This window comes from Plutella xylostella, chromosome 17 (genome assembly GCF_932276165.1).
Source record: "Plutella xylostella chromosome 17, ilPluXylo3.1, whole genome shotgun sequence".
Taxonomy (NCBI): domain Eukaryota; kingdom Metazoa; phylum Arthropoda; class Insecta; order Lepidoptera; family Plutellidae; genus Plutella; species Plutella xylostella.
The window spans coordinates 35,072-63,064 of NC_063997.1; the positions used below are offsets into that span (position 1 = coordinate 35,072).

Sequence of the window (27,993 nt, forward strand, 5' to 3'; positions counted from 1 at the left end):
GGTAGTCATTCATTCTTCTGCTGGACATAGCCCTCTCGCAAGGAGCAACACAATACTTTCCACATAAATAATGTTAATATATAACAAAATGAAGCATCAAAGCAGGATGTTCGATGACTTCGTCTTCAGCTGTTCGTTGGCGTTCGTTGGCCCGGTGTGTACGCGGCTTTCCATGGGCTTGGCAAAGCGCGATGTGCAAATTTTGAGTCTGTCAACGACAGTCTGTTGAAATCTCTACTCTGTTCACATAACACCCTTTTTTTTAAATTGTTTTGTTTTGAAACATTGGCGGGTGAAAATTATTGAAAATTTAATATACAGTTTTTAATTTATGCACTTAAATTCATTTAATGCTATGTGTACGACCACTCAAAATTATGCTTTGATAGTTTGATCAAATAGATATCTAAGAAGCTATGAATTTCATGTTTCGAACATTTCCTAACCTCAAAGTCGCTATTAAGTTATGTGCAAACTTAAATAATAACAGTGTTTACATTATAATACGGTACAAGACATCAAAAATGAAGTATTTAAATGTTGCCGAGAAGAATGATGCTGCCAAGAACATTGCTCTTCACCTCTCCCGTGGAACCTCGGTCCGGGTATGTTAATGAAAGTAAAAAAAAAAAAAGTAAAAAATGTTTATTTGCACATAAAACACATAATACCTAAGTAAAAATTAAATCTTATTTTACAAAAACAAAAAGTATTCTTGCGCACATCTTACATTTAAAATCACAAAATGAACAGGGGCCCCCGAACTAGGCTTTGCCCGTATCTCGGGGTACCATTAAAAATCAAAATCTACTACTATATATACCCTCCATGCTCAAAGAGTCCATGCTCGATAAAAATACATCATATTAATAGTAATTCCCAGTAACACTAGACCTAGACTAGGGTTGGTAACCGTGGTGACAGGTTCCCTTATGTGACATATTTATGTTCTACTTTATGTTACAGAGAGAAGGTCTATCAAAGTTCAACAAGATCTACGAGTTCTCTGCGGAGGTGCAGGGGCAGCAGTGCGACATGGTGATGACGTCGGTGTCGGGGCACCTGCTGGCGCTGGAGTTCGTGGGCGAGTACAAGCAGTGGCAGCGCTGCAGCCCGCTCACGCTCTTCGATGCGCCCGTCTACAAGTACTGCCCGCCCAACTATGAAAACATCAAGGTACTTCGTTTCATTATAATACTTAAATTAAACTTAGGTCCTGTTTCACAATGTCTGGATAATGGCTACCTGTATCCTGTACGATGTACGATATACCTGTGGCATAAAAGACAAGCTGTTGCACTCTGTAATTATGTGTTAGACAGTGACGGCATTTCTTTTCCACATATGGCTACCTGTGAGATAAAATCTTATCCAGACATAGTGAAACAAGCCCTTAATTTACATTAACTTACTTTCAACTATGTTTCAGAAAACTTTAGAAAGAGAAATAAGAAGCTGCCAGGGACTGATAATCTGGACGGACTGTGACAGGGAGGGAGAGAACATCGGGTTCGAGATCATCGAGGTGTGCCGCGCCGTGCGGCCCGATATACAGGTGGGATCTATGCTCTATGCTTCTTTATTTATGTACAATTAATTTCATTACACAGTCATGATTATTATTATTTTATTCTTTTATTGCACAATATGTATACCTACCAAAGTAATAGGCTAATTAAACTCCAGGATGGTTACATAATTTCAATTTAAAAATTATTATTTTTTACTATTATTTTGAACCCTGAGAATGCTATCCGTCATGTTGTGACGTCAGCTGCCTCGTGCTGTGTCAAGAGTTTTAAGTGTAGTGGTATCTTTAACTGTGATAAATGAATGATTTGCTCCCTTCTGACGTCACATCATTCCACACCATGGCATAGACAATTCTAATACAAATATGACTGAGAGCGTTTTCGCCTGTTTACAAAAAGTAAAACTTTAAAACTAAGTTTTGGGATTTTCTAGCTCCAAAAATATATGAGAGTATTTTTTTATCAATCATATGAGACCTTCTTTAAAGAAGGGTCAAGTAGCCTATTATGTACAATCAGGTGGACTTAATGCTAAAAGCATTTTCTACCAGTCAACCTGCAGGCGGTACAGGGAGCAAATTTTATGGGAGAATAAAAAAAAAACGTGAATTTATACTAATACAATATGCTACCATACAATTCACTATATGCGATATAATGTACTATGGTGCCATGTTCTGGTGGCAGGTGCACCGCGCCAAGTTCTCCGAGATCACGGGCGCGTCGGTGCGGCGCGCGCTGGGGGCGCTGGCGGCGCCGGACGCGCGCGTGAGCGCCGCCGTGGACGTGCGTGCCGAGCTCGACCTGCGCATCGGTACGTATACTGCGAGTAGGGATGCCAGATTTTCTGCCTTGAATCGATCTTTTGGATCGTAATGGATCGTAACACCGTGAATCGATTCTCGATCTAGATCGTATGGCTTCGAATCGATTAAATCGATCTTGGAAGATCGTACCTGTTCACGACGAAAATACCTAGGCTAAGAAGATTAGATTAAGTTTAGCTTAGAAATAACATGTACATAATAGTTTCGTAATCATAGTTTGTAAGATGTAAATACTTTGATTTCATTGGTAGGTAAATTAGAGTTAGGTATCTCACTCAGACAGGTATCGCTTGCGTGACTAATTCTGACTATATATATAGGCCCAATTTGTATGAAAATTTGTCATTCAGAAAACAGAAGCGGAACAATAAACAACTAAGAAAACTGAAGAAGACTTTCAAATACAGTCCACCCCTAACATTGGTACTTCGAACCGGATCAGAAGAAACATTGGACCTTCGAGGAGCCGGATCAGAAGAAAGAAAATTGGCAGACCTACTGAACAGTGGTCTATCGAAGAGCCGAAAAAGGAATAAAGAAGAACGACCATGCCGGTTACTAGAAGCCACAGTAGCCGGAAGGAAGAGTCCAGTACCGCCGAATCAAGCACGGTCTGCACAAGCAACACCGCGACGACGACTACGACTACGGGAAGCGGTGCGACTGAGACATCCGCCACGACCACGTCGGCAGCGAACGCAAGCGCTACCGGATCAGAGCGCCCTGCGACGCCGCCACCTCAGGAAACGAGCGTGGTCACTGTGGTGCGTCAAGTCACATCGCAGCCAGCTACCTTACGGCCCCGGTCACATCACTCCAAAGCCTCCCGCAAGAGATTCCTCGCGGAATTGGAGGCTAAGGAGCGGTTGGCCGAGGCGCAACAGAAGGAAGCACAAGCCGCCGCCGAACTAGCGAAGGTGAAGCTCATGCGGATACAAGCGGAGGACTCGTCCGACGAGGAAGACGAAGATATCGTCGACAAGAGCGAGCGCATCGAGCAGTGGGTGCAGGAGCAATCCTCTAAGCCCCCGCCCCCTGCTCTCGCTCTCACAGCGGGCCATGCAAGAGGCTCGTCCCCCGTGAGGGGCCAGACACAGGCCCCTCCCACCCCGTGGATACCTACGGAACCACCACGGGTCGTCGAGGCGCCGCAGCATGAAGAGCGCGCGCCTCCCGAGCGCCAACAAGAAAAGTCGTCGAGTGAAGACGTCACGCAGCTCGCCGCACTATTCAAGAGTGTGCTGAGCGGTGGCGGCTACAGAGAGCCGCCACGGTACATTCAAGATCTACCTACGTTCAACGGAAACAGCAGCGAGTGGCTACCGTTTCGTGCGGCCTACCATGAAACCGAGAAGTACTTCACGAAGATAGAAAACGTCGCCCGCCTGAGAAAAAGCCTGCGTGGGGCCGCCCTCGACGCCGTCAGCTGTCTACTTATCAGCGATCCGAACCCTGTCGTCATTATACAGGGCTTGGAACGACGGTTCGGGCGGCCAGAAGCACTCATACTCAACGAGCTCGACAAAGTGAAGAAACTACCGAAGCTAGCTGAGAGCCCACGTGACCTGTGCATCTTCGCAAGCAAGCTGGCCAACATCGTAGCTACGATCGAAGCACTGAAGAAACCGCACTTCCTCTACAACCCGGAGATCGAGCGCACTGCAATAGAGAAGCTCACACCGATTCTTCGTGACAAATGGTACGAGTACAACTTCACGCAACATGGAGAAGAAGCGAACTTGAAGAAGCTGTCCACCTACCTGAACCACGAAGCGGACAAGTGCGGCCCATACGCCGCGCTCGAGCAGATCAACAACAGCGCACCTACACCCGTGAGTGCGAGGGAGAAAGCTGCGAAAAAGAAGACGGAACGTACCTACGCCGCCGAGAACACACACAAGGAAGAAGAGGACGGCTGCCCTATGTGCAAACAGGCTCACAAGTTACCTGAATGCACGAAGTTCAACGAGAAGACGACTGACGAGCGCTGGGAAATAGCGAAGCAGAACAAGATGTGCTTCCGCTGCCTACGTAGCACACATCGCCGCTTCACGTGCAAAGCGAAGCCCTGCGGTGTCTCCGGCTGCAACCTGCGCCACCACAAGCTCCTACATCATGAAGCCGCGAAGAAAGAAGAGAAGCACGAAGAGGTCACCGCGTCCACGACAGAGAAGCCGACCGTCGCAGCAAACAAGAGCGAGCGCCGCCGCGCTTACTTGAAAATAGCGCCCGTGGTACTTACTGGCCCTCACTCCAGTATAGAAACCTACGCACTGTTCGACGAGGGAAGCACCATCACGATCATCGACGCAGACGTGGCCAACACTCTCGGCCTCGACGGACCCACTGATCCGATGTGGGTGCAAGGAGTCAGCGGCAAAGAAGTTCGACACTCGAAGAGCAAGAAAGTCGACTTCACCATACGGGGCAAGCACGCACAAGAAGAGTTCAAGCTTGAAGACGCACGCACAGTCGAGAAGCTCGACTTCATCACTCAGACGGTGAAGAGAGAAGAAGTCGACGACTGCAGCCACCTGAGCGACATCCAAGAAGAACTCGCCTACGAGGGGGCATCGCCGAAGCTGCTCATCGGCCAGGACAACTGGGACTTAATTGTCTCGAGGGAAGTCCGAGACGGCCGCCGCGACCAGCCTGTGGCATCTCGCACACAGCTCGGCTGGGTACTGCACGGCTGCCGCACCACACAGAGCAAACCAATCAACTTCTGCGGACACGTCACGAGCGCTGAAGAATCAATGGAGAAAATGATGAAGCACTACTTCGAGCTGGAGTCCCTGGGCATCGAAGCAAGAAAACCGACGACAGATCCAGAAGAGCAAGCCACGAGAAAACTGGAAGAGGAAAGTCGCCGGCTGCCCGATGGTCGCTTCGAAACTCGGTTGCTATGGAAACAAGAAAATGAGAAAATACCTAACAACCGTCAAGACGCACTGAAACGACTCTGCAGCCTCGAACGCAAGCTCGACCGTGACCCAGAACTCAAGAAGAAGTATGAAGAACGCATGGAGAATATGCTGAAGTCCGGATACGCCGAGCCCGCCACCACACTCCCGACGCAAGACAGAACGTGGTACCTGCCGCACTTCGCCGTCTGCAACCCCGAGAAGAAGAAGATACGACTGGTGCACGACGCCGCAGCGAAGTCACATGGACGCAGCTTGAACGACATGCTGCTGACCGGCCCCGACCTGCTTCAGTCACTCCCTGGGGTGGTCATGCGGTTCAGGCAGCACCCCTACGCAGTCAGCGCGGACATCAAAGAGATGTTCATGCAGATACGCATCAAGGAGTGCGACCGAGACGCGCTGCGCTTCCTCTGGCGCGGCAACCGGCGGGAGGGTACACCAGACGAGTACCGCATGACGTCCGTCATCTTCGGCGCATCATCATCACCGTGCACAGCACTCTTCATCAAGAACAGAAACGCCAGAGACTTCGCCGACACGCACCCCGAGGCCGTCCGAGCAATCGAGAAGAACCACTACATGGACGACTACCTGCAAAGCTTCACGTCGGTGGAGGAGGCCCAGCACGTCACGAAGACAGTCGACGAGATACATCGACAAGCGGGCTTCGAACTACGCGGATGGGCATCGAACGAGCGACGAGTACTACGCGATCTCGTCACCGACGCCGAGACAGCTACGATCGACATCGGCGGGAGCGAAATAGAGAAGACACTCGGCCTCATGTGGCACGTACACGAAGACAATCTCGGCTTTCGTCCTAACACTCATAAGACGCCGGCTGAGGTGCTACGAGGGGACCGTCCGCCGTCGAAGAGAGAAGCACTCAGCGTGATCATGTCGCTCTACGACCCGCTCGGCTGGATCTCGCCCGTGACTACGCCGGCCAAGAGAATAATGCAAGACTCATGGCGCTACGGGACCGGCTGGGACGACCCTATTCCCGAGGAACTGCAAGGCAGATGGCACAACTGGCTGTCCAACCTACAAGCGCTACGAGAGCTACGAATTCCGAGGTGCTACGACTACGAGCCGACTGCTACGCGAGAACTACACACATTCGTCGATGCAAGTGAAGAGGCATATGTCGCAGCCGCCTACTGGAGAATACAACGAGCAGACGGCAGCGTGAAGATCACACTAGCCATGGCGAAGAGCAGAGTGGCACCAATCAAGCCTACGTCGATACCGCGGCTGGAACTACAGGCTGCGGTACTCGGGACTCGCATCTCGAACACAACTCGATCAGAACACGATTATGAAGACATCACGAGAAGAGTGTTCTGGAGCGACTCACGGACGGTGCTGGCGTGGATACGAGCTGAGTCACGCACATTCAAGACCTTCGTCGCTCACAGGCTCGCTGAAATAGAAGAGTCAACGAAGAAAAGCGAGTGGAGATGGGTACCTACCGCTGAAAATGTCGCCGACGACGCAACTCGAGCCACGCCGCACGACTTCGACGCGCAACACCGCTGGTTCAACGGGCCCGAGTTCCTGCGGCACGCTGAAGAACACTGGCCCACGGAGAACAGGGAAGAAGTACCCAAGACCGGCGAGGAGAAGGAGAACTGCGCCGTCGTGTCGCTCGGACACGCCCACCTGCCGGACATCGAGCGATTCTCGAGGTGGACACGACTCATACGTGTTACCGCTCGAGTACTACAGTTCGTCAGCCTGTGTCGTGCCAACAAGCACACCACTCACGCCGCACGACGCAAGAGAACAAGAGAAAATGCACCTCAAGACGGCGAGTGGAAGAACACAGCAAGAGCACCGACAACGAACACGAAAAAGAAGCACGAAAACACTCCACGAAGAAAGTACAAGACAGTCGCGGCGGAACACCTAATTCACGCCGAGCGACTATGGATCGAGTTTTCACAACGAGAATGCTTCGACTTCGCGCACACTGGTACTGAAAAGCTGAAAAGCTTAAGTACCTACACCGATGACTACGGGATACTTCGCCTGAAGGGACGCATCGCTGCCACCGACGCCATCAATGAAGAGACGGCGAACCCAGCTGTGCTAGATGGAAAGCACAGATACACGAGGCTGTACATTCAACATGTACACGAACAGCTGCACCACGGCGGGACTGAAATAGTCGTGAATGAATTACGACAACGGCTGTGGATAATCAAGATAAGACCGACTGTGAAGAATGTCGTGAAGTCGTGTCTCACCTGCAGAATGAAGAAAGCGAAGCCGTCCAGCCCCGCCACCGGAGACCTGCCTGCAGCACGCCTGGCCCACCATGTCAGACCGTTCACCTACACGGGTCTAGACTACTTTGGCCCGCTCGAGGTGACTGTGGGCCGACACCGAGAGAAGAGATACGTCGCACTCTACACCTGCATGACTACGAGGGCTGTGCACCTGGAGGTAGCGGCCTCACTCAGCGCGGACTCCACCATCGCTACGCTGCGCCGCCTGATAGCCAGGCGCGGCTGCCCGACCGAGCTGTGGAGCGACAACGCAACGGGCTTCAAGGCTGCCGACAACGAGCTCACCGAGGCCGCCACGGAGGCCCTGCAGGAGGAAGCTGCGCGCCGACACATCATGTGGCGCTTCATACCGCCCGCCTCACCATTCATGGGCGGGGCGTGGGAGCGGATGGTGCGCACGGTGAAGGACGCCCTGCGAGCGACGCTGCACGAGAAGTACCCCAGCGACGAGACACTCAGCACCCTGCTGGCTGAGGTGGAGAGCACCGTGAACTCCCGCCCACTCACTCACGTGGCGGTGAGTCCGGACGACCCCGTGGCTCTCACACCGAACCTGCTGCTCATCGGGCCCAACTGCCACGTGCCGACGCCGGGGACCTTCAGTGAAGAGGACGACCACGCACGACAGCACTGGAGACGAGCTCAACGGCTGGCAGACGTCTTCTGGCAGAGGTGGATGCAGGAGTACCTACCGCTACTCCAACACCGGCGGGAGCCTCACAGCACCGGCAGCCAACCGAAGATCGGCGACCTGGTCATCGTGTGCGACTCCAACAACCCCCGCAACACCTGGCCCCGAGGACGAGTCACAGCTGTCCATCCAGGGAAGGACAACATCGTGCGAGTCGTCGACATCACTACGAGCAACGGGCACGTGCTGCGTCGACCAACGAAGAGGATCGTCGTGCTGCCAATAGAATCGCAAGATAGCGACGGCGGGAGAATGTTCACGACGAAAATACCTAGGCTAAGAAGATTAGATTAAGTTTAGCTTAGAAATAACATGTACATAATAGTTTCGTAATCATAGTTTGTAAGATGTAAATACTTTGATTTCATTGGTAGGTAAATTAGAGTTAGGTATCTCACTCAGACAGGTATCGCTTGCGTGACTAATTCTGACTATATATATAGGCCCAATTTGTATGAAAATTTGTCATTCAGAAAACAGAAGCGGAACAATAAACAACTAAGAAAACTGAAGAAGACTTTCAAATACAGTCCACCCCTAACAGTACCATAAAAAGTATTTAATAGATTCTTGATATAAATCGTATGGCTTTGAAACAATATCGAAAGATCGTTAATTTAAAAAAATTAAGACAAAGTAAGCAACTAAGCATGCAAGTTTTTTTTAATTTATATAACTAAATTAATGTAAGATTTCAACCGTCTGCATTTGACTGCGCTCTAGCCTATTACGATTCAGTCCCTCACTGGGGAAGAAATCCGAGTGAAACTACTCTCATAATCGAGTGCATCTGACTAAATCTGACTAATCCACTTATTGGGGAACAAAACAGTGAGTGAACCAACCAATAAGAACTGGGGAGTTTCGTTTTCTGATGATACGATTTTTTCATACGATCTTCTCTGCATACGATTCGATTTTCCTAAAGATCGCATGCCATTGAATCGATTAAAAAAATCGCTAGATCGTATGGCCGTGAATCGATCTTCCAAAAGATCGATTCAGATCGGGCATCCCTAACTGCGAGCTCGCGATGTGGACTCTAGCGAGTGTGGTTGCAGGCGCGGCGTTCACGCGCTTCCAGACGCTGCGGCTGACGCGCGTGTTCCCGGCGGCGCTGGCGCGGCGGCTGCTCAGCTACGGCTCGTGCCAGTTCCCCACGCTCGGCTTCGTCGTCGAGCGCTACAACGCCATCCGGAACTTCGTCGCGGAGCCCTTCTGGAAGATCAAAAGTAAGCTACTCGATTTCCTAATGTTGAAACACCTAATGAATAAATATTAAAAGAAAGTTTTATATATAAACCCCTTTTATATATAAATTGTTCGCACGGTGAGTGACCGCTGATCCTCATCGTACAGGTTTCTACCTAGTTTGGGAATCAGGGGACACGATTTAAGCATATTCTGTACAGCCTATACTTATTTTATGAACCTTTGTAAGATTGTTCCTTTTCTTATGTTTTTGGCTTTGAAATAAATAATTTTTTTTTTTTTTTTTTTTTTTAACCCATAGAACAACGCGGACTCGGGTGTACCCTCGGGAAGCGTCATAGCGATCTTTCTTGATACAAAAAAGTCTGCCATTTTTTGCGGGGGGAAATTTTACCGTTTACCATGATTATGTCTCATGGGACATATCATTATGAGTTTTAATTCCCAGCAATAAGGGTTACGTGAAGTGACATTTAATACCCCATCCACACGCTCGGCGAACAATGGCAAACAGCAAACAGCAAACACTGACGTGTGGATGGGTGTTTGTCGTTGTTTGCCTGTTTGTGTTTGTGTTCGCCAGTGTTCGGCATCGGTGTCGGTTTTTCTTGCCAGATCAAAGGATGTTCGGCAAACAGTTTTCTACGTATCCACACGTCTGGCAGCGATCAGTATGCGCGCTGAACTTGGAGGAGGCGGACGTATCAACTTGCTACACTTTTTCGTTGATGCGCATTTTTTTATGTATGTTCACCGATTACTCCGCCGTTTGTGAACCGATTTTGAAAATTCTTTTTCTTTTGGATTGGGTTGAGCTCTCAGGTGGTCCCATTTTTTTTCAGAATTTTATCTCACCCCTAAGGGTGGGTAAAGGGGTAAAAACAGGGTATGAATTTCCATTTTGGACACATATTAACCGATTCTAATGAAATTAAAAACATAAATATAGTTCTTGTAACAAAAAAATATGATGGTGACCTTGAGCTGATCTGATGATGGAAACGGAAGGCAGTCAAGGGAACTCCTCAACAGTATATAGCAACTACCTCGTGTTTAGGCTTGAATGATTCGTATTGATTAGTAGGACTTTTTGGTATCATTTGCATCTTACTTTTGATTAAAAATTATTGCAAATAAACTAAAAACTATAAAATAAAATAATAATTAAAAAGAAGAAGTCAGTTTTTTTTTTTAATTATTATTATCGCCACCATTATTACACCATCGTCTTTGCTTTCTTCTTATTTTCCTTTTTTCTTTCTCTTGCTTTAATTTATATAATAAAAATATGTCAACCCGAAAGTAATAGCTCGTCGTCCGCCGTGTTTGCCGGTTCGGAATGTTATGAGCGTTCGCCGAGCATGACTGTGGATGGCTGTTTGTGTTCGGTGATTGTGGTTGGTGTTTGTGACTTTGTTTGCTGTTTGCCGTGTTTGTGACAAACAGCAAGCGTATGGATGGGGCTTAATAATGAACACAGTGTCTTCATTTTTCTTGCCAATGGATGTAACAGTTATCGATAAGTGTTATCGATGAATTCGAGAACATGGGTTAGAAATACTAATTTCAAATTAATTAGGTATAGTTAAATTTAATTAGGAATGATTAATAAATGAAGTCACCCGCTTTTCGCTGTAAATTTATACTCACGTGATAGGTCGCGAGCCGTATCGCCGTTTTTGAATGAGTACAATGCACTGAAGTTGTCGAGTAAGTGGGCAACCCGACGGTCAGATGCTTTCAAGCCGCCCCTTCGGGCGGCCTCTGACTAGGCTTAACGACTGCTGCCGAAGCAGCAACCGGGACCCACAGCTTAACGTCCCGTCCGAAGCACGGAAGTATCCAGAAAAAAACATTTTAAATCGGTAACTCATGCTGTACCTACCAATGGCTGACCGTGTCTGTTGTTGCTTAACCTCAGTGATCAGTTACGATTACTGAAGCCAATTCGACTACGGACGCTTCCCAACTATGACCTTTTTTGTCGATTAATACATATCTACATACCGGTACGTACATCACTATTGCATTTTTTAGACATTGGTTGCTAGGAAACAGCTAATAACAATAAACCATGACCAAATCTGTGATCAAATCCGGAATCCGGATATTCTATGAATTGAAGCTGTCATTTTAGTATGTAAACAAATCATTTTCTATGAAACGAACGCTTTGCCAACTAGATTGAGTCTAGTGAAAATTGAGATTGCAACTAGTTTTTATAAATCGGTGGGCCTTTCTGGCCTACCACCCCGCCAGAGGGGAACGTCTGCCTATTTCGTCTCCAGACCATTCATACTCAATGTATAAACCCGACTGCACGCTAAAAAGATGAAAACAAGTCCCAATGTTAATGGAAAGTATCGTAGGCGGGGACTAGCAGAGGGTTCACCATTTAGCTGAAAGTTACTTAGAAAACGGCCTTGTGTGTGGCGGTCAAGTTGGTCCCCGCCTGCGATACTTTCCATTAACATTGGGACTTGTTTTCATCTTTTTAGCGTGCAGTCAGGGTTTTTTGTTTGTTTATAATTATATTTTTTTATTTGTAACTTTTTAGTTGTTTTTATTGTAAGAAATTTTTGTTCAGTAGTCGGGTTTTAGTTCAGGAACATTTTTTATTTCAATAATTTTGGGGTTGTTATTTGAATACCTACAATATGCATATTTTTGTAATGTGCTAATCAAGCCCTTTCATTTGATACCCCACACGGCATAGTTAGAAAAATATTATTTTTTCGATCATCACTTAATGTCCTCTAGAGGGCGCTATATACATTTTAATGTAACGTCACATAGCCTATAACCATCGCGCAATCACTACGCTTCTAACGATACCTCATCATCAAAATCTATCTAGTCGTTTAGGCTATAGGAGGAAACAAAGAAACATACATACAATCGAAAAGCATTACCCTCCTCCTTCGGCAGTCGGGTAAAAACATTTGACTTTGAGTTTTGTGGTTGCAGTGTCGCACACGGTTGGGGAGCTGACGGTGGAGTGGGCGTGGGCGCGCGGGCGCGTGTTCGACGCGGCGGCGGGCGCGGCGCTGCTGGCGACGTGCGAGGACGCGGGCCGTGTCGCCGTGCGTGACGTCACCACGCGCCCGCGCACCAAGTTGCGCCCGCTGCCGCTCGACACCATCGTCAGTACATACCACACTCACTCTAACATCACTATGTCGGTGTCTTGACCCTTTACTGTAAAAGATTGCATTTGTTTCCAGGAGCTGGAGAAGCTGTCGTCGCGCAAGCTGAAGATCAGCGCCAAGGAGACCATGCGCATCGCGGAGAAGCTCTACACCAGCGGACTCATCAGGTGAGTTTACACTTTTATGCTTAGCCGAACCAGCGCTGATAAGCGCGGGAACAATATATTATGTTTCCAGCTCTCTATAATAATTAAAGTTCCTGTTTTACTCCTATTTATTAACAGCATCAAAATCCGTTGCGTAGTTCTAAAGATAAATTACAGTAATGAAATTGGCGGGAATCGAGTTTGCTTTGTACTAGCTATGTATAGATAGATATGATGTTGTTTGCGTGCAGTTACCCGCGCACGGAGACGAACATGTTCCCGGCGAGCCTGGCGCTGGCGCCGCTGGTGGCGCAGCAGCAGGGGGACGCGCGCTGGGGGGCCTTCGCGGCGGCGCTGCTGGCGGCGGGCCCCGCGCCGCGCGCCGGCCGCAAGACCGACCAGGCGCACCCGCCCATACACCCCACCAGGCACGCCGACAGTACGTACACACACTATATACTCCATACATACCTATTTTCACCACTGTAATCCCCGATGGGGTAGTCACCTGCTTTTCGCTGTACATTTGTACTACAGGCACTATACCTTCAGTCTGACGGCAGTCTGACAGAAACAATTTATGACCAAGTCGTCGGGAATTACAGGTTACTGTAAATAAATACGTAGTTTAGAAAACGGGTATGGTGTACAATTATTTTTTTTTTAAGAGGAGAGTATAGCACTTGCTCGTCCATACAAAAAGAGAAAACGTTTTACTACCCCTAAATATTATCCAATCTCCATGATTTTTTAATATGTTATTGACACAAGGAATAACTAGGTTTATAGGTTTTCCTTTTTTCAAAATTTTCTATAGATTCAAACTTATAGGCACCTCAAATAAAGTTTTTTTTGTGATTGCGACTTTGTTGAATTAAGCCGTTTGTGGATCAATAACAACGTATTTTTTTTAAAAAAGCGAAACCTATAAACCTAGAATATATTAAGCTGAAGCGATTGACACTAAAATCAAAGAGATTGGTTGATATTTAGTTAGTGTAAAACGTTTTCTCCCAAAACCAGAATTTCATCAAGAAAAGTACCTATTGTCAGTCCCGAGCTGCAGTGCTCTCTATCGCACGATTGAGGGTCGGGGGGGGAAGCAAAGCACACGTACGATAGGGATGTCCATAGTGAAGTCGATAGTAGAGATGGGATCCCGCCTGCGTTATCGATATCTATAGATATACAGGATGTCCCATGTTAAATTGCACATCCGAATCATAGTGACACAACTCGTCATTTTTGATTGTTTGCGAATTTTATTTTTGCTAATTCATATAAACTTTGTTGGCTATGAGATTTTTTACTATAGACATAGACAGTAGATTTTTTTTCACGAATTTACAAAAGTCGTAAAACAAAAGTTGTTTAGAACAGTGTTTTTCAACCTTTTTCATGACGCGACCCCCCTGGAATAAAAAAATATTTCGCGACCCCCTTGACCCTTTCGGTTTTATATCATGTATGTATGTGTATGTTACACTGCTACAGTATTCACAATATTCATTCCATACGACGGATTTATGGTCTCCATGATTAGGATTCGAAGTAGTACGCATACTTATCGGATTTAAAAACACATTATTTTACAATTACACACATCGGATACGTGTGGCCATGTACTTACGTAGGTACCCCATTGCGACCCGGAATTTCTTTTTTGAAATTAGCTTTTTCTTTCTGACTTTTTTGATCATTATTAAATATCTTGAATAAAAGTTTTCAATGGTGAAATGAAAATAAAAAGACAAAATACCTGGCTTTACAAAAAAAATATACTTGTGGTCGTCGTCTTTGATCCAGACAGGAAGGCCTCCCACGCTGCGTTTGCCTATTCGTGGTCTATATACTCGAGAACTCGTTTACCCAATGGTTATCGGTTCTTCGGCAGATTAACCAGCACATTACCACTTCAGCTTGCATATTTAGTCAGCGATATCGGTAACCTTAACCTTAGTCCTCTGACGGATAACTTCATTTCTGATACGATCCATCAGAGAAACCCCAAGCATAGCTCTCTCCATATCACGCTGATCGACTTTAAATCGGTGGACAAGTCCTACCGTCAGTGCCCACGTCTCTGCACCATACGTCATCACTGGCAGGACGCACTGGTTGAAATCTTTAGTCTTCAGGCTTTCAGGGATGGCCAAGAAGAATATGGCCAACCCAGCGCGCTTGGATGCGCCTTGCAGCCTCCTTGTCGAAGTTGCTTCTGCCTAGCCGAATAGTCTGCCCGAGGTAGACATATTCTTCCACAACTTCGATTGTTGTCTCACCAACGATCACCGGCTCCGGTTCGATGTGAGCATTTACATGACTTTCGTCTTGTCCCAATTTATACCCCGAAGCCTACACGTTGGGAAGCAGCATTTAGGCCACTTCCATCATCCAGCTGAGTTCCTGCAGAGATTCTGCCATAATAACGATTTCGTCCGCGAAACAGAGAGGTGTGACATGTACTCGCCATTTATACATATTATGCCATGTCCAGCGGCATCGTACGGACTCCTCGATATAGCGCTAGTCGATTTGAAATCTCTGCAACGCTTCCAAAATTGCCCATGTCTCGATGGAGTTGAAGGCGTTTTCATAGTCCACAAAGGCTAGATACAGAGGTTGATTATACTCTTCGGTCTTCTGTGTAATCTGCCTTACGGTGTGGATGTGGTCTATTGTACTAAAACAGATCCACGATGAGATAATTTAAATAATAAAAAACAAGCTCAGCCTTCACATTTAAGAAAATTTTAAGTAAAAGTATTTTTAAAGTAAAGTATTTCTTAATAAATTAATACCATGTCGTCTTTATTGTTTTTTTACTAAAGTTCCAAGTTTTATGGTTTTATTAAATTACTAGTGACTATATTATATTTAATCCTCACTCAACATGGATTAGGTTACTTAGGAAATTTTATTTACTTACATCTAAACTAACATAGTTACTTACATAAAAATATAATACTTACTTACTTACTATAAATTGACTTGAGGCCACAAAAGCGAATAATAAAATGTATTCTATGATATAATTACTTAGGTAAGTATACTAAGACATCATCAGCCAATAATCATCCACTGCTGGACATAGGCTTCTCCCAAAGAGCGCCACAACACTCGGTCCTCGGCCTTCCTCATCCAACCACTACCCGCCACCCGCCTAAGGTCGTCAGTCCAGCGGGCAGGAGGGCGTCCCACGCTGCGTTTGCCTGTTCGTGGTCTCCACTCGAGAACTCGTCTACCCCAACGGTTATCGGTTCTTCGGCAGATATGACCAGCCCACTGCCACTTCAGCTTGCATATTTTGACAGCTATGTCGGTAACCTTGGTCCTCTGACGGATAACCTCATTTCTGATACGATCCATCAGAGAAACCCCAAGCATAGCTCTCTCCATAGCACGCTGAGCGACTTTAAATCGGTGGACCAGTCCTACCGTCAGTGTCCACGTCACTGCACCATACGACATCACTGGCAGGACGCACTGGTTGAAGACTTTTGTCTTCAGGCTCTGAGGAATGGCCGAGGAGAATATGTGACGAAGTTTCCCGAATGCAGCCCAACCCAGTTGGATGCGAGCTCCTTGTCGAAGTTGCTTCTGCCTAGCCGAATAGTCTGCCCGGTAGACATATTCTTGCACAACTTCGATTGTTGCCTCACCAACGGTGACTGGCTCCGGTTTGATGTGAGCATTGTACATGACTTTCGTCTTGTCCAAGTTCATACCGAGGCCTACACGTCGGGAAGCAGCATTTAGGCCACTTAGCATCCAGCTGAGTTCCTGCAGAGATTCTGCCATAATAACGATGTCGTCCGCGAAGCGGAGGTGTGACATGTACTCGCCATTTATACATATGCCATGTCCTTTCCAGTCCAACGTCTTAAAGACATCTTCCAATGCATTGGTGAACAGTTTCGGAGATATCACATCCCCCTCTCTCACTCCACGTTGCAGTTGGATAGGTCTTGTCTTGTGGTCCTTACTTGGACAGTCATAGTAGCGGCATTGTACAGACATCTCAACACCTCGATATAGCGCCAATCGATTTGGCATCTCTGCAAGGATTCCAAAACTGCCCAGGTCTCGATGGAGTCGAAGGCTATTTCATAGTCCACAAAGGCTAGACACAGAGGCTGATTATACTCTTCGGTCTTCTGTATAATCTGCCTTACTGTGTGGATGTGGTCTATTGTACTAAAGCCTTTTCGAAACCCAGCCTGCTCTGGGGGCTGAAACTCGTCTAACTTTTGGGCAAGCGGTCGTGATAACCCTTGAGAACAGCTTGTATACATGGCTTAAAAGCGAAATCGGTCTATAGTTCTTCAGAAGGGTTTTGTCGCCCTTCTTAAAGAACAATACCACGACGCTCTCAGACCATGCCTCCGGTGTAATGCCATTGTAAAGAACCGAATTGAAGAGCCTCTGGAGCTGTTCGAGGATTGCAATACCTCCAGCTTTCAGAAGCTCTGTAGTAATTCCGTCTTCATCCGGAGCCTTGTTGTTTTTAAGCTGCTCAAGGGCTATCCTAATCTCGCCTATGTCGACGTCGGGGATGTCGTCAGTATAGTGGCGTATTAGTGGCGCTCTGGAATCGGTGAGCTGAGCCACAGACTTCTGCGCGTGTGAAGCATAAAGTTGTCCGTAAAAACCTTCGATTTCGGCAAGAACCTCCGGCTTAGAGGCAACGATATTACCATCTGCAGACCTCAACTTCGTCAAGTGGCCTCTCCCAAGTTGCTGAACGAAGACTTTTGACCCCCGATTTTGCTCAATTGCTGCTTCTATGGCGCGCGTGTTGGAGCGACGGAGATCTCTTCGAATCAGCTTCTTTATACGCTTGTTGAGTACCCGTAGTTCTGACGAAGTGTCACCTGCCGACGGAAATTCGCGTCTCTGCCTCATAAGCTCGAGTGTCTCGCTTGAAAGTTTAGACTCCTTGCTTTTGCTTCTCATGCTAAAAGAAATAAATACTAAGACAACTCAACATCTATAAACAGCCCCGAAACTTTGTTAGTAGGTACTTATAAACTTATATTTTTACAAAACTATCATAATATTTTTTAGATTCACTGCATATATAGATCTAAATAACCTTACATACAAAATGATAGTCCAAGTACCGGCAAAAGGTATATTTTCCAATCATCAAAAATCCATTTTATGTACTTACCTACTAACTCGTTACTAGGTTGGTAATTACCTACATAATAAAATACTTACTCACATGAAATTATCACTAATTACTTATACTTCTTTCTATTTATCTTCAATAATTTCAAGTTTCGCTCACAAGGTCACAAGTCACAACTCACAATCACAACACAGAAATAATAATATGAAGGTAAGACGAAGACACTCCGTGTTAGGTCGCAATTTCTCGCCAACCGGCGCGGCGGCGCGGTGGCGCGGCGGCGGTGGCGGCGCGGCAGCGTCCATCGATGTGTGCGTGACGCTACTTGCATGTGTGTGCGCGGTGCCCGGCGCGGGCGAGTGCACGAGCGACAGCAATACTTTTCCTAAATACCTATTTCGCTAGGATCGCGAAGCTATACTCTCCTCTTAATCTCTTTTATTTATAGAGGCTTTATTCTCATATGGTGTACATTTGTACTCACGTGATAGGTCGCGAGCCGTATCGTCGTTTTTTAATGACATATACTCCACTATACTTACGTATATCTGTGATCCCGTACAAATTGCTGACCCTGACCGCTATGCCGAAGATTCTGACCGTGGCAAATATAAGTGAGATATTTGTACTCGGGTGTCTTGGATGTTAATGTGCATATAATATTTATCTATCTATCAAAAATTGTGTAGCTTGGGATCGAATGGCTGTGTGTGAGATGTCCCCACATATAAGTATTGTTGCGCCCCGCAGATGTAGTGTGGCAACACCCCTACTTAGCATACACATATATGATTGTCGCGTCATTACACAGACCTGTCGGGCAACGAGGCGCGCGTGTACGAGCTGGTGGTGCGCTCGTTTCTGGCGACGTGCGCCGCCGACGCGCGCGGGCTGGAGACCACCGCCACCGCGGACATGGGCGGGGAGCGGTGAGCGGGCAACCACATTCATTCATTCAAAAACAATTATTTTTTTATTTATTCTTCATTTGCACAATATACAAAAGTAATTATGTACAATCTGGCGGACTTAATGCTAAAACCATTTTCTACCAGTCAACCTGCAGGAGGTACAAGGAGTAAATTGTATGGGAGTGCAAAAAAAAAAGAACTTAAGACTTAAATATAATATCCTACATTGGCACCAGTCAAAAGTTATGCATTTTAGGGTGACTTGTACAGTATTTTCATTTAAACGCTCTAAATCTATTGCTGTCTTGCTTTGACACTACCTATACTGCCAAAGCAAGCGGGACGGTAGACAGATTAAATAATGTTTGATCAGATCGAATGAATGATAAAACTTAAAATCTACCGTCGTCTCGTCAAATATGTGTTTATAGTTTTAAACTAATTAACGAAAGTGCATATGTATACTACACTTTAAAGTGGTCGTATTATAAGTAATGGGTATTGTACGTATATTGATCTATATGTGTGTGTGTGTGTGTGTGTCAGGTTCTCTGCGACGGGGCTGGTGGTGACGGAGCGCAACTACCTGGACGTGTACCCCTACGACTCCTGGAGCGCCAAGCAGATCCACCCCTACCAGGTACGTATCAACTTACATCCACCCCTACCAGGTACGTATCTACTTACATCCACCCCTACCAGGTACGTATCTACTTACATCCACCCCTACCAGGTACGTATCAACTTACATCCACCCCTACCAGGTACGTGTCTACTTACATCCACCCCTACCAGGTACGTGTCTACTTACATCCACCCCTACCAGGTACGTGTCTACTTACATCCACCCCTACCAGGTACGTATCTACTTACATCCACCCCTACCAGGTACGTGTCTACTTACATCCACCCCTACCAGGTACGTGTCTACTTACATCCACCCCTACCAGGTACGTTTCTACTTACATCCACCCCTACCAGGTACGTATCTACTTACATCCACCCCTACCAGGTACGTATCTACTAGTGATGTAACCAATATTCACATTCGCATTCGCGAATATTCGCATGTTTTTGGATATTCGCATTCGCAAAATTTTGTGCGAATGTTTTGCGAATGTCAGTATAAATTATAAAAAAACTATTTGAAAATAATGGTACGTAAAAAAAATCAAAATCCATTCGTTTATAACCTTTTTATTACAAGTAACCTTGTTAATCACATTATCACCCTTACTTTATCATTTGGTATTATTTATAATGATAAATCTGTCGGATGAGTTTGTATCCACTTGGCAAATCTCGAAACAAAATTGAGACAGTCATCCGATACCTACGCACTGAAATCTATTAGAGCACCCGTAGGTAATCGTGTCAGTGTCACTGTCAGCCTTATTATTATATTGTGTGAGAACCGTTACACACTCAGAAACCGTCCGCACACAGTCGCAATGTGTCGTAACAGTTACGGGGCTAGATATCCTCACTGCTGGGGCACGGGTCTCCTTCCAATGAAGGAAGGGGTTTAGGCCTAGTCCACTACGCTGGCCTAGTGACCTAGTGAGGAAGTTGCCCACTTAGGGCCGGCGGCGCCCACTGCCGGCACGGCATGGCATGGCACGGAAATTAGTGCAGTGGCATCCCGTGGCGAGCTGCGACATTCCGCGGCATTCAGTGGCATGCCTTGGCAAAGCCATCACGCATCCATCAGTTTTGCATAAGTTTCAACCTTATTTCAACTAGCTAGCAAGCATAATTCCTCCATCCCAAAGTGACGCAGAAGCCTCGTGGGATGCAATGGCGCGCCGCGACATCCTGCGGCGTGCCGCATCATGCTGCAGCATCCTGCGACTCGTCGCGGCATCGTGGCATCCAAATAAAGTAACTTGAATTCTAAACTGATTGAAATAAGATAAGATAAGATATTCTTTATTTGCACACAAAAATATGGACAACAATACAAAACTTAATCTAACACATATGTACAAATGGCGGTCTTATCGCTAAAAGCGATTTCTTCCAGACAACCTTTGGGTGGAAGGATATTTAGATGTAAAGAAGGGTAAAGTGTACTAGGAATAAAGAATATACCATAGATATTTAATATACCAATACATACTACCTACAATATATTTACATATATAATTTATATACCTAGCATCATAATATATAATATATTAAAATATATATTAATATATAATAAAATACATACCACGTTACTTATATATAATAATAAGCATATTAAAGAGGATATAGTGATCTTCATTCAAGAGCCGAGGAAATGGTCTTTTAACATCCTTTTGAATGAGGCCAATGACGGTGCTTTCCGTATACTAAGTGGGAGATCGTTCCATAAAGTGATCGCTTGTATGGTGAAGGAGTCACTGAAGAATTTTGTAGTATGGGGTGGAATATTCAGCCGTAGGTTTTGTGAGGAACGCAAACCCCGGCTGTGGGATTCATGTCGAAAGTGAAATCGCTCTTTGAGATAATCGGGGTACGCTGGGTTAAACAGTATTGAGTAAAGAAGTGAAAGAATGTGAGTATTCCGGCGAAGGCGAATGGGGAGCCACTTGAGCTTAGCGCGATACTCTGAAACATGGTCATACTTGCGTAAACCAAATATAAACCGTATACAGACATTCTGGAGGCGCTCAAGTTTGTTAAGTTGCTCTTCGGTAAGATCGGGATAACATGAGTCGGCATAATCTAGAATAGGAAGAAGTAGGGATTGAGAAAGCACAATTTTGGTGGCTGTGGGCAAGAAATTTCGCAGTCTGCGGAGTGATCCTGCAGAAGCGAACACCTTCCGACTGACCTCGTCAAGCTGCGTCTTCCAGGTCATAGCATTGTCCATGTAGACCCCCAAGTTTTTCACCTGTTTACTCCAAGGTATGTGGACACCATCAAAAACTATTGGAGGGAGGGCATTGTAGTCAACAAATGAGCTGAATCTGGGGCTGCCTAATATAATGACCTGCGTTTTGTTTGGATTGACTTTCAAACCGTAATTTTGACTCCACGCCAGTATATACTCCAAGTCAGTGTTGGTTTTATGTATGGCAACTGGGAGGTCGGAAATTGGAGCATGGTTATAAATTTGTAGATCATCTGCATAAAGGTGGTAGGAAGAAGAGATGTTGTTGGATATACTATTTATGAATATTGCGAAGAGAAGAGGAGACAACACGCCACCTTGCGGGACACCAGCCGTAGTACTACACCAAACAGAGTAGGACTCTTCAATACGGATTCGCTGCCGGCGCCCGTGCAAGTAACTATGAAACCAGTCAATTACCGTAATATAAATAAGATTCAAAATAACTACATTAGTAATAAATCTTTGCCCTGCTATGCCATGCCGTGCCGGCAGTGGGCGCCGCCGGCCCTAAGTAGGCAACCCGACTGTCAGATGTTTTCAAGCTGCCGGAAGGCCTCTGACTAGGCTTAACGATTGCTGCCGAAGCAGCAACTGGGACCCACGGCTTAACGTGCCGTCGGAAACAAGGAAGCGTCCAGAAAAAAAACACTTGAAATCGGTCACCCATCCAATCGCTGTCCGTGCCATGTGCTGCTTAACCTCAGTAATCAGTTACGATCACTAAAGCTAGCTCGACTAAAGAGGCTTCAAAAGGTGGAACTACTTAAAAAAAATTGTGACTAGTGTTCTGTCTATAGTAGTCTGATTCGGAATGCGCCTCGAACAGAACGTACCTCGTTCAGTATGAGACTGCCACCAAACCATACAAGTAAATGGCGCCAAATTTGAACACAAACTGAATATTCGCATTCGCGAATATCAATTTCAGATATTCGCATTCGCATTCGCGAATGTTCAAAAACACACATTCGTTACATCACTAGTATCTACTTACATCCACCCCTACCAGGTACGTATCAAAGTCAAAGTCAATTTTTTTTATTCATCGTACAAATATAAAATTTTCTGATGAACGTCAATTTTTACAAATTACTCTCCACTTACATCTACTTACATCCACTTCTATACTATCTACTTACATCCACCCCTACCAGGTACGTGTCTACTTACATCCACCCCTACCAGGTACGTGTCTACTTACATCCACCCCTACCAGGTACGTATCTACTTACATCCACCACTACCAGGTTTATCGTCCATTTAATAATAGCAAAAATACCCCGATAAGGTGTTTTTTGTTTTTTTGAAAATGCAGTTTTTTAAATACTCAAAGGGAGATCCTTGCGGCTACCTCTAGCACCCCCCTTACTTTGGGGCAGCTTGTATACCATATAGTATATTGTTGCAGGAGGGCTCGAGCTTCGCGCCGAGCGAGCTGCGGCTGGCGGAGTCGGCCACCGCGCCGCCCGCGCTGCTCACCGAGGCCGACCTCATCGCGCTCATGGACAAGCACGGCATCGGTAACCAACAGACTAACCATTGCAATGATGTCGATTCTGAAGGCAGAAATTCTAATTTTAACGCTGTGAAACTAAAAAAATTGCTAGCATAAAATGACATTTACGGAAAAAATCATAGAGTCGAATTTTAAACAAAGAATTTAAGGATTTGTCAGCTCTAAATTTAGAATTTCTGCCTTCAGAATCGACATCAATATGTAGGGGTATCTCACACACGCCCATCCAACGTGAACTAGGCAGAGCCTACATATTTACACACAAGACGACCGAATGGTGTAATGTTCAGTGACCCTCACTGCTATGCCGTAGGTCACGGGTTTGATACCAGGGCAGATATTGGTTTAAAAACAGACATTACATTTGTTCTCGGGTCTATTTACCCGACTGCCGAAGGAGGAGGGTAATGTTTTTAATGTTTGCTGTGTGTAAGAATGGATGTGTTGATATCCTTTGTGTGCACTGTGGAGGCACATATGTGTTTATACCCAGTGTTTGTTGTTTGTAGCAATAGATGTGTTGATACCCTGTGTGTGTGCACTGTGCAGACACAGATGTGTTGATACCCTGTGTTTGTTGTGTGCAGTAATGATAATTATGTTGATACCCTGTAAGTGTTGTGTGTAGGCAGAGATGTGTTGATACCCTATGTGTGTTGTATGCAGGCACAGATGTGTGGATACCCTGTGTGTGCACTGTGCAGGCACATATTTGTTGATATTCAGTGTGTGTGTGTGTGTGTTGCAGGCACGGACGCGACGCACGCGGAGCACATCGAGACGATCAAGAAGCGCGAGTACGTGGGCGTGGAGGCGGGCCGCCTTCTGCCCTCGCCGCTGGGGCTCGGCCTCGTATGTATACTCGTTTCACTTGTAGCTTGCTTATTTTACAAACAGCTGGATCTTTGTTAAGTGGGATCAAGGAGATACTGAAAAGGCCAAGCATTAATTGAGCATGAATGTTGTGTCAGGTAGAGGGGTACACGGCGATGCGGCTGGAGATGTCCCGGCCGCGCCTGCGCGCCGCGCTGGAGGCCGACCTGCAGGCCGTGTGCCGCGGGGAGCGGCCCCCCGCCGCCGTGCTGGCGCACCAGGTACCACACACACACACACACACCTGCAGGCCGTGTGCCGCGGGGAGCGGCCCCCCGCCGCCGTGCTGGCGCACCAGGTACCACACACACACACACACACACAAACACACACACACACACACACACACACACACACACACACACACCTGCAGGCCGTGTGCCGCGGGGAGCGGCCCCCCGCCGCCGTGCTGGCGCACCAGGTACCACACACACACACACACACACACACACAGACACACACACACACAAACACACACACATACACACTGAGCCGTGTCCGTGTTGCAGCTGGCGGCGTACAAGCAGGTGTACGTGGTGGCGGCAGCGCAGGCGCGGCGGCTGGACGAAGCGCTGGCTGAGACGCTGCAGGCCGAGCCGGGGGCGCCCCCCGCGCCCGCCGAGCCAGGCGAGCCCCGGGACCTCACTGGTGGGTACATCATCTATTGTGATATCTATTCCTATTCTCTGTGGGGGTGTAAGTACCTGTACCTGGCTCTCTCGAATGGAACTTTGTGCATTTTAAACTCGCTTGGGCTATGAATACTTCACTTTGCCTTAATTTATGATGCATTACTTGTCCAGTGATGAAGTGTCCGTCGTGCGGCAACACCATGTCGCTGCGGCGCGCGGCGGCGGCGGCGGCGGGGGCGCCGGGGGCGGGGGGCGCGGCGGGGGCGGGGGCGGGGGGCGCGGGTGCGGCGCGGCTGTACGTGGGCTGCGCGGGGTACCCGGCGTGCCGCCACGCGCTGTGGCTGCCGCCGCTCGTCAAGGACGCCACGCTCACTGAAGACACGTGTCCACAGGTACCAAGCTTCAGAACTAAATCCATTTTTACACATTCTACATTTATTTCATACGTTTTTACTACCGACCCGGCCCGGCTTCGTACGGGTGCAATGCTGATACTTACACAACATAAAAAACTGTGATGTTATTATACATGTAAACATTCCTCTTGAATCACCATCACCATGGTTGCGTAGTTTTAGATTTAAGCATCCAAAGGGACATAGGGCCAGAGAAAGCGACTTTGTTTTATACTATGTAGTGACGAATCCTAACTAATCCTAATCCTAACTAATATTATAAATGCGAAAGTAACTGTGTCTGTCTGTCTGTCTGTCTGTCTGTTACTCTTTCACGCCAAAACTACTGAACAAATGAAAGAAATTTGGTATACATACGGTTTAGACCCTGGGAAAGAACATAGGCTACTTTTTATCCCGGAATTCCCACGGGAAAACTTTTTAAGGCGAAGCGAAGCGCGCGGGAACAGCTAGTATACAGGGTGGCCCAAAGAGTGACGTCCAAAGGAAAATGTTTGATTCCTTAGGTCAAGGGGTAGCCAAATCACCCCCATGTATGTTCAGCAATTTTTAGTAGTTTAGGAGTTATGATTTTTTTAACAAATTTTCTACTAAAATCGACCTCAGTGGATCAATTATGTTTTATTATTTTTTTGGATAACTTTTTTAAATTATTTTTTATTTTTGTGTCATCCTCTTAAGTTGTTCTTTTAACCATATAAGTTTCAGCTTCCTCAGCTGAGGTCGATTTTCGTAGAAAATTTGTTAAAAAAATCATAACTCCTAAACTACTAAAAATTGCTGAACATACATGGGGGTGATTTGGCTACCCCTTGACCTAAGGAATCAAACATTTTCCTTTTTTTCCAGACGTGACATGAGTTTTGCATCGCGCTCACTCACATCGCGCAGCCTCAAGAGCGAGCACGACGGAAGACTTTTGTCACGTCTTAATAGCGTCCTGTGCTACAGGGCCAGTATTAGATATATGCGCCTCAAGTGAACATCCAGTAATTAATAATGAATGTGGTGGTTCCCAGTGCGGGCCCGACTTCAAGCTGGTGGAGCTGTCGTGGAGCAACAACTCCGTGCAGCACCTGTACCCCGCGGGGCACCGCGCGTGCCTCGGCGGCTGCGACCCGCGCCTGCTGGATGTGCTGGGCGTGCGCCCCCCGCGGCCCCCGGCCCCCGCGGGGCCCCAGCCCCCCGCGCGGCCCCCGGCCCCTGCGCGTCCCCCGCCGGCTTCTACTAGGCTCCCGGCGCCCGCCCGGCCTACCATCAACAACACCGTGGCCCGGCCGGCGGCGCCCCCCGCAGCCCCCGCAGCCCCCGCGGCCCCTGCGGCGGGCGACAACGCCGTGGAGTGCGGCTGCCGGCGCCCCGCGCTGCTGCTCACCGTGCGCAAGCAGAACGCCAACTGCGGTCAGTCACATGCGTGCTACTGTCAAACCTACATCTAGCATCTAACAAGATTACCATTCATCTTTTTTTTAATTATTACCTTAGCTTACCGAGTAATATTTCAATCAACATAATCTGAATGTTATGCCTATGACTGTGTGGCGAGGTGTCCGAAACACCTTCTATCCTAATTTACAATATCGATTATTTGTGTGTCACAATAGGCAAGAAGTTCTACAAGTGCGCGGTGGGCAAGGACAATGGCGGCTGCGACTTCTTCCTGTGGGCGCCGGAGGGGGCGGCGGAGGCGGGCGCGGGGGGCGGCGTGGGGGCGGACTCCGGGCGCGGCTCGTGGAGCGATGTCTCCAGCCAGGGGGCGGGGGCGGCGCGCGGCTGGGGCGCGCTGAGCGGGGGTGCGGCTCCTGCGCGGGGGGGGCGGGGCGGGGGCGGGGGCGACGACGTGCGCTGCGACTGCGGGGAGCCCTGCAAGAGGTGAGGCACCTCCATCGACAATATGACCACACCTCTAATTCATAATAAATTTTATCTGAAATTTGTCACAGTCACAGTGCTATGATCACATATTCACCACAAGCCGCATGAGACACTACCGAACTGAAACGACGTAAGATGAGTACGTTATTAAATGCGTGCTCATCTAACGTCTTTTCACTGTGTCTTGCTCCAAAATTGTGAATATAGTGTCCATGTTGTTAGTACAATGCAGTAAGAGTGTGTTGCTTACAGGCTGACGGTGCAGAAGGAGGGCGCAAACCGCGGGCGGCAGTTCCTGGGCTGCGCGCGCGACTACTCGCGGCGCTGCCAGTTCTTCCAGTGGGCCGACGAAGCGCCCACCGCCGGTACACGCACCACACTTGTCAAATATCATATGTCACGTCCGCTGCTGGACAAAGGTCTCTCCCAAGCAGCGCCACAACACTCGGATATCGGTCTTCTTCATCCCCCCACTACCGGTCTACTGTTTGTGATCGTCGGTCTCAGAAATGGGAACTAAATATTTACTGTGTATTTTACTTCTGACGTTCTCTAGAAGAGTTAATATTTGTTTTGCTAATTTGGTTTATCTGTCTCATATGAATATGTAATTCCTATCTGTTTGTTGCAGGTGGAGAGTGGGGCGACAGCGGGTACAGCGGCGGCGGCGGCGGGGGCGGCACGCGGGGGCGCGCGCGCAGCGGGCGGGGGCGCGGGGGCGGCGACGCGGGGGCGGGCGGGCGGCGCTGCGGGCTGTGTCGCCAGCCCGGGCACACGCGCGCGCGCTGCCCGCAGGCCACCAACGACTGACTACACTACACTACACATACAATACACATTGTACAAATCTATATTTTGTACCTTTTGTAAAGTTAAGAAGTACCTCAGGTAAACGATATGTTTACTTTAAGCAACCTTATGAGCTTTAATAGCTTTAGGAGTTTTGTTTATATCTTATTTATTTACATGCCATAAATCCT

The 27,993-nt window shown here is 47.3% G+C and overlaps 1 protein-coding gene across 2 annotated transcripts; it reads left to right on the forward strand.

The window, feature by feature from the left end:
* Nucleotides 1–239: 239 nt before the first annotated feature.
* LOC105381765 (DNA topoisomerase 3-alpha) lies at nt 240–27,981 on the forward strand. Of its 2 annotated transcripts, XM_048626830.1 has the most exons (19): nt 241–605; nt 967–1,176; nt 1,430–1,555; nt 2,220–2,346; nt 9,330–9,500; nt 12,448–12,623; nt 12,705–12,796; nt 13,027–13,214; nt 18,721–18,838; nt 19,367–19,460; nt 23,110–23,221; nt 23,966–24,069; nt 24,189–24,311; nt 24,600–24,738; nt 24,894–25,114; nt 26,158–26,539; nt 26,743–27,010; nt 27,266–27,378; nt 27,645–27,981. In XM_048626830.1, exons 1-19 carry the CDS (start codon nt 417–419, stop codon nt 27,821–27,823), a joined length of 3,132 nt encoding a protein of 1,043 aa, XP_048482787.1. In that variant the 5' UTR covers nt 241–416; the 3' UTR covers nt 27,824–27,981. The 2 variants fall into 2 exon arrangements, with proteins under 2 accessions (XP_048482788.1, XP_048482787.1); XM_048626831.1 differs by lacking the exon at nt 9,330–9,500 and having other exon boundaries at nt 240–605.
* The last annotated feature ends 12 nt before the right edge of the window (nt 27,982–27,993 follow it).

Coding starts and splice junctions, on each gene's coding strand:
- LOC105381765 (XM_048626830.1), top strand. CDS start 417: ATGAATTTCATGTTTCGAACATTTCCTAACCTCAAAGTCGCTATTAAG. Junction 9,501..12,447: donor GCCCTTCTGGAAGATCAAAA/GTAAGCTACTCG, acceptor TTGTGGTTGCAG/TGTCGCACACGGTTGGGGAG. Junction 12,624..12,704: donor CGCTGCCGCTCGACACCATC/GTCAGTACATAC, acceptor ATTTGTTTCCAG/GAGCTGGAGAAGCTGTCGTC.